The 12,518-nt window shown below is 34.3% G+C and overlaps 1 protein-coding gene and 1 long non-coding RNA gene across 2 annotated transcripts; one reads left to right on the top strand and one right to left on the bottom strand.

Moving 5' to 3' along the window:
* The first annotated feature begins 5,876 nt into the window (after positions 1-5,876).
* Positions 5,877-9,791, top strand: LOC118045444 (polygalacturonase At1g48100). Its single transcript, XM_035054079.2, has 7 exons — positions 5,877-6,311; positions 6,786-6,917; positions 6,994-7,221; positions 7,318-7,362; positions 7,451-7,658; positions 8,408-8,598; positions 9,086-9,791. Exons 1-7 carry the CDS (start codon positions 5,958-5,960, stop codon positions 9,476-9,478), a joined length of 1,551 nt encoding a protein of 516 aa, XP_034909970.1. The 5' UTR covers positions 5,877-5,957; the 3' UTR covers positions 9,479-9,791.
* Positions 6,523-12,211, bottom strand: LOC118045445 (uncharacterized). The gene is made up of 2 exons (XR_004686983.2): positions 11,883-12,211; positions 6,523-7,721 (listed from the first exon to the last, which is right to left on the bottom strand). It is a non-coding gene; the product is annotated as an uncharacterized lncRNA (long non-coding RNA).
* Between the last annotated feature and the right edge of the window lie 307 nt (positions 12,212-12,518).

Genomic DNA, 12,518 nt, shown 5'->3' with positions numbered 1-12,518 from the left:
TAACTTCATAAAAAGAAAATAAAAGAAATTTACAAAGCTCCATTTCTAATAGATTTAGTGTTAAAGGTTGAAGTTGATAAATAAAACAAAAAAACCTTAATTCATGAGACCAAGATAATTCCATATAAAACAAATTGAAAAAAATTACACAGTTTAATTCCTAAAACAACCTAACATTGAAAGATCAAATTACAAGAAAGAAAAAACTAAATAAAAAAGAAGAAGATTGCGTTGTTGGAAGGTGAAGTTAAAAAAATTTAAAAAAGATCAAAAAAATAAACTAAGTTAACTCGGGTTAACATGTAAAAACCACAACTTGGGTCATTAGATCAATATAATCTCATATAAAGCAAATAATAATCATTATAAAGCCTAACTAAAAATATATTCAATTAAAAAAGAACAAAAAATTATGAATACAATCAACTTGTCAAACTCGCGACCCGAGTCATGATATTGAGATAATCTCATAGAAAGAGAATGTAAAAAATTATGAAGTTTAATTTTCAACTAATCCAATGTTGAAAAATAAAATTAAAAAAAATCAATTAAAAAAAAAAGCTAAAACAATTATCTGGGTTGACCTAGGTCAACATACTAAACTTGCGACTTAGATCATGAGATCGAAATAAATTTCATAGAAAAAAATAGACAAAACCCCACTTCTAATATATCTAACATTGAAAGTTGAAATTGAGTAAAAAACCTAAATCCATGAGATCGATATATAACCTCACACAAAAAAACAATTGAAAAAAAAACACTTAGTACGATTCCCAAAACAACATAACATTGAAAAATGAAATGAAATTAAAAAGGAGAAGAAAATTGGGTTTGTTGAAGGGTGACTTACAAAAAAATAAAAATCCACAAAACATTATTCCAATGAATGGTATTTTGTGGGTGTAGCAACAATGATTTAGCCATATTTTCTAGTGCTTTGTTATATATATATATATATATATATATATATATATATATATATATTAAGTTTTTGGAGAGCAAAATTAGAAAAAAAATATTCAATTAAAAAATAACCCAAATAAATGAACAAAGTCAACTCGGGTCAACCTTTTAAACTCGTGACCCGAATCATGAGATCAAGATAACTCCATGAAAAGCAAATAAAAAAAATTACAAAAGCCTAATTAAAAAAAATACTCAATTAAAAAAGGATTTAAAAAAATTGAACAGAGTCAACCCAGATTAACTTATTAAACCTATGACTCAAGTTATGAAATCAAGATAATCCCATAGAAAATAAATATAAAATAAATTAACAAGCTCAATTTTCAATTAGCTCAATGTTGAAGGATGAAACCAGAAAAAAAATTAATTAGAAAAAAGAAAAAAAAAAACAACCTGAGTTAATACATTGAACCCTTAACTTGGATCATGAGATTAAGATTAATTCATAGAAAGTAAAAAATAAAAAATAAAAAACAAAGTCCACTTCAACAAATCAAGTATTGAATGATGAAATTGAGAAAAAAAAAATTCATGAGACCAATATATATAACCTAACAAAAAACGAATCAAGAAAAATTATAAAAATTTTTTTTCCCTAAACAGCCTAATATTGAAGGATAAGATTTAAAAAATAAATGAAAATTAAATTGTTGAAGAGTTATATAAAAAAACAAACAAAATACTATTATAATAAATAATATTTTATGAGTGTGGCTTTAATGATTTAGCTTGTTAATGTTGTATTAATTATCACGGTGAGGTACTAATTATTAATTACAATAAAACTAAATCATGTAGAGAAAGTCATGTTTATTAAGATTCATTGCACTGTGGATTGGAGTAGTGTTAGCAAAGGTCCTGTTCATCAAGATTCATGGTTTTATGGATTGGAGAAGTGTAATATCAGAGCTGCCTTTGCCGTAAAGAGTTGCAAAGATTGCATGGGGAGGGTGGAGTTGTTTTTTTACTGAGATGCATTTGGCATTAAAAGGGATGGTTTTGGAGAAAAATATCAGTGCAAATTTTGGTGGGGCATGGTAGGGCTACAGGCCTCAGGCTACGAACAACTAAGGTTGGGGTTGCCATTCCCTATCACAGAGAATTCCATAGACTGCAAGGGGTAGGGTGGGGTTGTGCTCCAGGTTGTAGACACATGGTTTTAAGGCTTCCATGCCATGGCATTAAGGCTAGACTCACGCATTGGATCTGTAGACTCGCACGATGGGTGCAGACCATCACGCCTGAGGCCTGCAAACCCGCTCCCCTAGGCCTGGATCCATTGGTAATGCATCCGCATCCGAACCCATGGCTAATGGATCTCACGTCAAGACTCAATCCGTGTCTGGACCTAAGGCAAATGCCTAAAAAAATTATGGTTTTTCTTTAATGGTAATAATAGTTTTTTTTTTTTAATTCATTAATGATGATGATGATGATGATGATGATGATAATAATAATAATAATAATAATAAGACAAATAATAATATTTTTAATATTAATATAATTAATTATAATAAAAATAATAATATGTACATCACAACTAATAATATTTTTTATATTAATACTTTTTATTATAATAAAAATAACAATATTTAGAAACCTTGAGTCCTGAAATTGGACCTAAGTGAATTGGGTCTTGACGCAAGACCCATGCTAATTGGGTCCTGTCGGACCCATTACTCTTGGTCTTGATATTGAATTCAAGAGAATTGAGTCCTAATGCGAGACCTATTACCCTTGGGTCTTGATGTAGTATGTAAAAGAATGGGGTCCTCATAAAGAACTCAAGAGAATTGGGTTGGAACACGGGACCGAAAATAATTGGGTCAAGATGCAAGTTCCATTAGCCTAGGGTCTAAACATCGGCCCCAAAAAAATTGAGTCCTGACACGAGGCCCATGAGAATTGAGTCCTGACACGGGACCCAATTCTCATGGGTCCTGGGTTAGGACCCAATGCTCTTGGATTTCGCATCAGGACCCAATTTTTTTAGGTCTAGCGTTTGGGTAATGAGTCCTACATTTGGATCCAATGCTCTTGGGTTCGACGTTAAGACTAAGGGTAATGGGTTATGTGTCAGTATTCAAAGGGTTTGGGTATCGCGTAGGATCCATTTTTCATGGGTCATGTGTCAAAACCTAATTATTTTGGATTCGGTCTCCGGACCCAATTAGCTTGGAGTCCACTGTGAAGACCCAAGGTAATAGGTCTTGTGTCAAGACTCAAGGTTCTAGAGTTTTAGGTTTTTAAATATTATTATTTGTATTATAAATATTGTTATTTTTATTATAATTAAAAATATTAATATAAAAAATATTATTATTTTGATTATAATTAGAAGTATTAATATTAAAAATAGTATTATTTGTTTTACAATTATTATTATTATTATTATTATTAAAAATATTATTATTTGTCTTATAAATATTATTATTTTTTATTATAATTAATATTACTAATAAATAATTAATAAATTTAAAAAATATAATTATCTATAATTAGAAGTATTAATATCAATTTTTTTTTCGTTAAAGTAACAAGTTGAATGCTTGTAACAAGTATAATTATCTTTTTTTTATCCGGTGAGATTAGAAGGTTAAAAAATAAATTAATGAAGAAAAAATTTACTAAACAAGCCTAATTAATTAAAATAAACTTATTTTCACGCGTCTATTTTTTTATTTAGTTATATAATTTCATAAATGAAAGAAGAAACCATCCAATAAGATTATTTTCTGAGCGTACGTATTCCTTAAAATACGAATTCTAAGGAACGATACAAAGAGTCCAGTCATCCACAGAGCTGTATGACAGGGAGCATGGAGCTTCATGCCTCGAGTGGTGGCTGGAGCAAAGTCCCAAGAAATAATAATGGAGTGGATGAAGAAGGAACTCTATAATGGAGTTCACGAGAGGAGAACAAGAAGTTCACGAGCCCATATTATATGCACAAAAAGACGGCCAGCGAACAATGTCCTCTTTCTTTTCACAAGTCTATTTCGTTTAATTAAGTGGCTGTCTCGCTGCTTGCAAACCACCACAAAAGTGTTTACTAAGACCTTGCATTACATGTGTGTATTGTACTTGTACACATGTGCCCATTAAAGCTTACACACACGTAATTTTATCTACGTATCTTGTACCATAACTTTTTTTTTTTTTTTATAGGTTATCTCTAGCTTCTTCTTCTCCTTTTTTTTTTTTTTTTAACCATGTATATCTGAATCAGCTTATACGCATCTCGATTAATCCTCCAAAACTTTAAAGTTAATAACTATACAAGTGATCCAAAATTTCTCATATATTTTTTTTTTAAATAATGATCTGCGTTAGGGAGGAAACATCTTATCAGTTTTTTATGTTTTTTAAATTTCTCCTTGATAACCCTCCCTTCTCTTGTATTTAAACCATATCCAATTCTTTAACATGAAATATTAGGATTAAGATCTTAATAATTAATATTTGTTAATTTTAAGATCCGTAAAATTAATCGAGATATATGTAAATTAGTTTTAATATCAATTTTAGTAATAATAATAAAAAAATCTTAACAATTGAGCTGTCGTTCGAAGCTGCATGTAGTTTAGAAATATACAACAATGGATGGCATATTAATTAAATTCCTTTTTCTTTCATTAGATTCTGCTTCATTTCTAAGGTGAGATTAAACGTGACGTCAAAGAAAAAGTTTCCTTGATCTTGCAGTTTGTTTGCTGATGCGCCAAATTATTGTTGGTTGGACACTCCAATATTATTCCAAAAACAGAGCCCAGATCGTACACATCATAATCTTCCAAGAGAAAGCAAAACCATGGGCGTACTGTACTGGATGTTTCCTTCTTACAGTTTCTTCAAGTACTTGATGCATTGGAATTATATGGGTCCTGTAATCCCTGCTTTCCCTTTCTTTTCAACAAGGGAAAGGCCAGCGGGGAGAATAAAAAAAGATGTGGCCAAAACTGAAGTCAATCTCCTTCTGTCAAGAGAAAAAAAATTGAAATCTCCAGCTCTCTCCTCTTGGATTGAAGGGAGATTGGAGCCATTGTTTAAAGGGAAAGAAGAAGAAGAAGAAGAAGCTAAATTGGAGGCTAGCTTGAAGTTTGTGGCCATGGTTGAGTGGTCTAGACCAGAGACACAAGCTGAGGACAGAACACAACTCTAAGCCCGTGATCGTTGCATGTGACCATAAAGAACTGTTATAATCAGTGCCCTTGACGCCTTGTAGAAGCACTCACGTGTTGCCTTTTGGCCTTTACATGAAATAATATGTCATTCTACGCATCGGCTTCTATTGTGTTTTTTCCAAGTCTTTTCAGACAGAAAAGACGTCGATTTTCTTGCTAATCTTTTAGTTCTGGCACAAATGACTCCACGGAATTTCCTTAACTTGGTAAAAACCCAAATGGGTTCCAAAATATCATTAAGAAACAAGAAATTCAAGTCACGACAGCGAGGTTCAAACTATAGTGTAAGATTGTGTTTAGTTAATGTTTTTGGACACAAGAAATGAACATATTTTTTTAAATAATTTTATGTTTTTCCAAAATAAAAGGTAGAAGGAAAGAAATCATCTATTTCACCGTTATCTCCGTCTCTTTTATGCTTTGAAATTAACGAAATGCTGAATTATAACTTGTAATGATAACAAATGAAGAATCAAGAATGTGTTCACGCACATACAAGTGGACGAGTCACATGCAACCAAACTTTGACACGTGTTGCCCAACCGAATTTTGTCCCAACCAAAATTCACAGAGTAATTAATTAAAAAGGGAAAAAAGAGAAAAAAGAATGAACACTGTTAATTAATAATTAATAATTAGAATTATCAAAAGATTCGGAATAATCTTTATACAGTGTCATGAGCTTAGGCCTGCCCCCCCTATATAAACCCTACTACCATCAATTGCTACCTGACAGTCTCAAGAGCTCCCCTGTTTTGAAATACACACAGCTCTCTCTCTCTCTCTCTCTCCCCGAGCCACATAATGGAAAACATGAGTGGGTTTAGTTTTAGAAGCCTCACATTCATGCTCTTCATTGCTCTTCTAGTTTGGTCTTCAAGTTTTCATACCTGCAATGCTAGAAGAGGCAAGCATTGGAGGGAAAGCAGGGGAAACTCGGCTTCTCTGGCCAAAAAGAAAGGAAAAAACCAGGGCAACAGCCACCAGAAACACCACAATGGAGTGTCGAAACCAAAACCTCCTCCACAAAAAGCTCCATCATTGCCTCCTGCTCCGAAAGACGATGCGCCAGCACCAAGTCCACCAAAGAAAAGCTCCACCACCTTTAATGTCCTTGATTTTGGGGCCAAAGGTGATGGAAAGAGCGACGATACAAAGGTATTCATTTCACTCCTTTTTTATCGAAATGTTTAATGTTGCTCAACATTTCATAATTGCTTGTTATATGTAATATTAAGATGGTAAATGCAGGTTTCATTTTTTTTTTTTTTCACCTGGAATATCTTTTTGGTACACAAAATGTCACCTTCAGAGGCCCTCATTTCACATGCATACAGAACAGTATGTCTCAATTCTTCTGGAAACATGATTTGCATTTAAAAAAGTACATGCAATTTAAGGTAGACCCAATTAACAATCAACAGATAATGAATCCTTCATCTTTCACATGAATTCCAAGAGCACATCATAGCTACATTCAATACTTTGTGTCCCCCCCCCCCCTGAAAAATGAATAATAATAATTGCTTACAGTTATGCACAAACCAACACTAACCGGGATCCTCAGAGTACAGTTACTGTTATTGTTACTTACTGTACAGCTAGTTGACATGGTGTTCCGGTGCTATGCAGGCATTCCAAGCTGCATGGGCAGAAGCTTGTAAAGTGGCGGCATCAACGATGATCGTTCCGGCGGAATATGCATTCCTTGTGGGGCCTATTTCTTTCTCTGGTCCGTACTGTCAAGCAAACATCGTATTTCAAGTAAGTATCAGATATAGAATATGCAATTCACGCACTTCATATTGATGAGTGATGATATAACGAATTTTTTCCTCAGCTGGATGGCACAATTATTGCCCCAACAAACTCCAATGCTTGGGGTAGAGGTCTCTTTCAGTGGCTTGACTTCACAAAGCTTGTAGGAATCACAATTCAGGGAGAAGGCACCATAGATGGAAGTGGCTCAGTATGGTGGCAAGATTACCCATTTGAAGATCCTATAGACAATGAATCGGAATTCATTGTTCCACTGAACAACACAGCACAACAACACCCACCGATGCCAGTAATTACCTTCAATTTGTTTGTAACTTCCACTGCAATTATTTTCTACCGTATCGATCTCAATCTGATCGTGCCTCTTTTCCGAATTGTGTTGTAGGTAAGAAGCGAACTTAGCGGGAAAATGCCGAGCATCAAGCCCACCGTAAGAAATACATGAAAACTATGAAGATTTCTATTGCAATTCACGAGAATGCAGTTCATAACATGGTTGGCATGCTTTCTTTTTTCAGGCACTAAGATTTTATGGAAGTTTCAATGTGACAGTCACAGGCATCACAATTCAAAACAGTCCACAATGCCATCTCAAGTTTGACAACTGCATTGGAGTTGTGGTGCATGATATGAGAACCTCATCTCCCGGAGACAGTCCAAATACAGATGGAATCCACCTACAGAACTCCAAAGATGTGCTAATTCATAGCACTGATCTGGCTTGCGGTAATTACATTCGTTGAAGATAAATATCATATTTAATTATACAATGTGGTCCGCAGGGTGAACCTGAAAAACAAACATAAATCTGATGAGTCAAATAGAATAATTAATAGAAGCATAACCACCACAAAAAGACACAGCATCCGGATGCTACTGTTGGAATTACAGACAAAAGAACTCCACATAGTTTAGATATCTGGTGTAGGATTCTGTTTACAAATTGGTATAATCTTATCCTTTTCATGAACTTCTCGTTCAGGCATTCAACAACCACTGTTTATTTGACATGTAGCGACCACCCCCACATTCTGAGTATTTTGGCTATTAGTCGTTTGACACGTGTCATGCCCTGAATCATTATCAGGGTCCAATATAGGATTAGATTTGGCCCCAGAGACACAAGAATACACCTTTTGTTGCATGCCATCAATTTTTCTTTTGTCCTTATCAGTGATTGGAACATCTGCTTCCATCCCTTATCTACTACTATGCTTCCTAAGAAAAGGCCTCACAACATATAGCATTAATATATACATAAAAAAAATAATCAAACAGGTCAGTATGTCAAGTAAGTACGAAACAAGCTTTTAAACTCCAGCAATGACAGGATTAATATAAGATGACAGTACCTCAAATATAGATAAACGACTTGGAAACCAAGTAGGCAATGGAGTTTCAAACTCAAAGTCAATTAATTTGAATATGTCATAATTATTCCAAAATGAAATGTTTAAATGTCATGATTTATGCAGGAGATGACTGTGTTTCTATACAAACTGGATGCTCAAATGTATACATACACAATGTTAATTGCGGACCAGGACATGGAATCAGCATCGGAGGTCTGGGAAAGGATAATACCAAAGCCTGTGTCTCAAACATCACCGTTCGAGATGTTGTTATGCATGGCACAATGACAGGTGTCAGAATTAAGACATGGCAGGTATTCTTCATATCCGCAATACCATATTATTCAAAATTTGTTAAGCGCAACCAGCAATCTAGTTGATTTGTGGGGGTTTTAAAACAAAACACATTTTAAGCCAAACACAGAGCGAGCAAGAAATAGCATATTACATAATTAACAAAGATATGAGATGAAATGAAGCTTTCCAGTTTCAAAAGGTCCACGCTATTTTAATGCTCTAGCACACATCCTTTGTCTATTAAATATTTCAGAATGAGAACATTCTCACATACCTTTTCTCTTTTGAGAATAGAATGAACATTCTAACTGAAACATCAAAATCAGAAAGAGTTCTTCGAACAGCAAAACTACTATTCTGTCTTTTCATATGCATGACATCCCCAAGCATGTGCCATTTCTTATGTAGCTTGCAAGGTTTTTATAAACCAAAATGTAGTGTTTTCAATTCAACCAAGTTTCTCATTGCGTGACACACATACAATTTCATCTGTAACTTCTGCAGGGTGGATCAGGCTCCGTGCAGGGGGTATTGTTCTCAAACATTCAAGTTTCCGAGGTTCAACTTCCAATTGTGATTGATCAATTCTATTGTGACAAGAGCAAATGCAAAAACCAAACATCAGCAGTGGCTCTATCAGGAATAACCTATGAAAAAATAAGAGGGACATATACCGTAAAACCCGTACACTTTGCCTGCAGTGATGCTCTACCATGCATGGATGTAAGTCTAACTACCATAGAGCTACAACCACAAAAAGAACAGTATCACCTCTACGATCCATTCTGCTGGCAGACTTTTGGAGAGTTGACCACTCCTACCATGCCTCCAATTAGCTGTCTGCAGATTGGCAAGCCATCAAGCAACCGGCCTCAGTCAGATCATGATACATGTTGATCTCAGCCCAATTTACTATTGGTGTATTGACTTGTGTGGTTGTTATGATTTCCCAACCCCTATCACGCCATTAGCTTATTAGGTAAAGTTACATATCGGCAACCTGAATTTTTAAGGGAATCCTTCTTCCTTAGCAATTAGCAGGATTAATTTATGTGAGAGTGTATACAAGCATTTATTAGAGTCTGAAAACAGAGTATGAGGTAGTCTGGTTTACTACTACTCCATGATAGATTGTTTGAGACTATACTATCTAGTGCTTGGTTTGTTTATGTGAAAAAAATAAATATTCTATAGATATTCAGATTTTCAATGTGATCGTGTAGCTTGAGAAGGATCCTTCACAAACAAAACTCGTTTACCTCTTCTTCCCTTTCTAAAAGCTCTCCTTCTCAACTGGAGAAACCCTAACTTCCTAAATCAGATAGTACTTTTCTAAATTTCAGGCTCATTAGTTCTTTAGAGGTTAAAACCTTGCAAGACAAACTAAAGGTTTGCTTTTGTGGGTTCAGCTTTCACTGAAGTCCAAAAATTGCTACATCAGTGACTAAGACAATCCATCTCAATAAAGGAGGCAAGTTCATTTCAAACTTCCAATGTATGGATTTCTCAGTAAGAGTCTAAAGTTTTGTTGTTAGATATTCATGAATTCAGTATGAACTTTATTTTCTTCAAAACCCATAATTATTGTCATCTCTCAGACACATCTCATCAAAGAATAAGAGTACAAATAAATCTCATTTTCTATCATATCTTAAAAATTCATGCGGGTTGTCCCCAATGAACTGCTGTATCTGCTTCCAAGCCTGTCAATTTTTGGAAACCCCAGACAAACCTGACTCTGTTATTTCCTTATTAAAAAAACACAGTTCCTCATTAAACGAGCCCAAAATTACTCCTGCGAAAATTCCCAAAAAAACTCTATGATTATGTGAAGGGAAGACCTAATGCCAATCTTCAACATCATTTCCAAGAGAGGTTGTCATTCTTAGTTCCTATGATTCAGGGATTAATTATTTAAATGGATAATTTTCTGAACATCAATGAAGTAGAAAAGGAGAAAAATATTCGAAAGATTTTTGAATGCCCTGTTTCTCCAATCAAGACATGCGTATCCTCTAGAAGGTTTATGTGGGTGGATCGAGCCAATATTGTATGGAAATGATATTATTTTTTTAAGGAAAAAAAGGGTTTAAAAATCATTCAAATGGAACACGTCTTATTTTATTTATTAATTTTTCTATTCAGGGAATTCTCCATTATGCAAAAAGAAAAGGAAAAATTGATTTTAGAAGTTGAATTGTTTGGGAAAGAAGAGAGGGTGAAACATGATGTTAAAAGAAATTTAGTGAAATTAGTTCTCATGGACTTTACCAAAAAAATATATAAAAAACTTGAGTTAAAAGGACCTTTTATTTTAGATTTTGAGTTAAAAGGACTTGGAAAACTTTTCAAGAGAAATGTTTTCCCCCCTTTTCCTTTGACAAATTATGATGACTACCCGTTTTGGGATAAGAAATTTTAATTCATGAAAAAAAAAATGAAGGAAAAAGAATAAAACTTTATTTGAAAAAAACTGCAAAAATGCAGTTAAACCTCACCAATAGACACCTCAACTTGACCCTAACAGAGCTCCCAATAAAGCCAAAACAAAGCTCTTGTTAGAATTCAAAAGACAAGCTGAACTTGCATTTCAGAGCAGCATGAATTTAGAGGAAAGACGAGGCAGCAACCAATCATAACAAGATTCCATGGCAGGGAGGGAAATGTGTTTTATGCACCTTTATATGCAAAAACCTCAAGATGAAGCTACTATTTGATGCCCTTATACACCATGCCCATCCCAAAAGGACAACGAAAATAAATCAAGAGCTAAAATTAACTCGGATGATAGTGCGATCAATCTAACAAGGGACAACTACACTAACTTTTTATCATTATCAAGCTCAGCTCTATAAATCAGCACACAGAAAACAACAGGACAGCGAATTCATTCACTGCAGACTGATTCCACTCTAGAGACATCAGAATGTCCATCATATATCACTGGTAAAGTGTTTTTACCTCATTTGAATTGGTTTGAACCAAAATTTAACGCTTAAATTACAAACAACTCACGCAAGATTGACTTCTACATTTCAGTTGAAATACTCTAAAAACTGAACAAGTCAAATCATGTAAAGGGGTAAAGTGATGAATCAATTTAGACACTTACACAAGCATGCAAATCAAGAGAAATCAAGGCAGCAGAGCAAGTGTCAACCACAAGTGGGTAATCAAGTCAAGGCATACTAGGATTTCAAACACTCATATTAACAGATGACATTAATCCAAAATGACGCCTGTAGCTAAAATGTAATCTAGCTTTGAACCCAGATCAATCTCATGGGTTTAGAGATTATACCTGAAAAGAGATTGCTAGAATCCATCCATCCTCCTGCTTTGCCACCTTCTAAATGATGTTGCTAATCCCAAGGCTTGTCTATGTGTATGAGATCATATCTTCTGTTTCCTCCTTTGAAACAAATTTCTCTCAATGCCTTGCGAATCATACTAGAAACCCTTCTCTTTCACTCTCGAGAAACCCCAATTCCTATTCCTCAAAAAAACCTTTCTCGTACTTTCGACAGTAGAGGAAGAGCTCTCTCCATGTCACGGCATGAGAGAGCGTAGACAAAGCGTTGTGAAAGCCAGAAAGAAGAGAGAGGAAGGTGGACTGGTGGAGGATTTGGGGTATTGGGCCTAATTTTGGGCCAAGGAAATATTTCTCTTTTGGGTGAATTCAGGCATTGGTTTTCCGGCCTTCCTTTTGGTTTCCCTCTTCTTTGGAAAATTAAAAAACAAAAATTGTTATTAAGAAAAATCAATGTTTATTTCACCATATACTACAAACTGGACCATTTTCTAAGATTTTTTTTTATTTCCATTTATTAATCAAAGTTCGTGTCCCTAATTTAAAATAATGTCTTCTCCATAATTTTATTTTCTTGGTTATTGTTTTTCGGGTATTTGAAAGTGATAATAATAATTTTTTAAAATG

This window comes from Populus alba, chromosome 10 (assembly GCF_005239225.2).
Source record: "Populus alba chromosome 10, ASM523922v2, whole genome shotgun sequence".
NCBI lineage: Eukaryota > Viridiplantae > Streptophyta > Magnoliopsida > Malpighiales > Salicaceae > Populus > Populus alba.
Note: the sequence above shows the minus strand (reverse complement) of the source record. Positions and strands in the feature narration are given on the sequence as shown.

Coding starts and splice junctions, on each gene's coding strand:
- LOC118045444 (XM_035054079.2), top strand. CDS start 5,958: ATGGAAAACATGAGTGGGTTTAGTTTTAGAAGCCTCACATTCATGCTC. Junction 7,363..7,450: donor TGCCGAGCATCAAGCCCACC/GTAAGAAATACA, acceptor TTCTTTTTTCAG/GCACTAAGATTTTATGGAAG. Junction 7,659..8,407: donor TAGCACTGATCTGGCTTGCG/GTAATTACATTC, acceptor TGATTTATGCAG/GAGATGACTGTGTTTCTATA.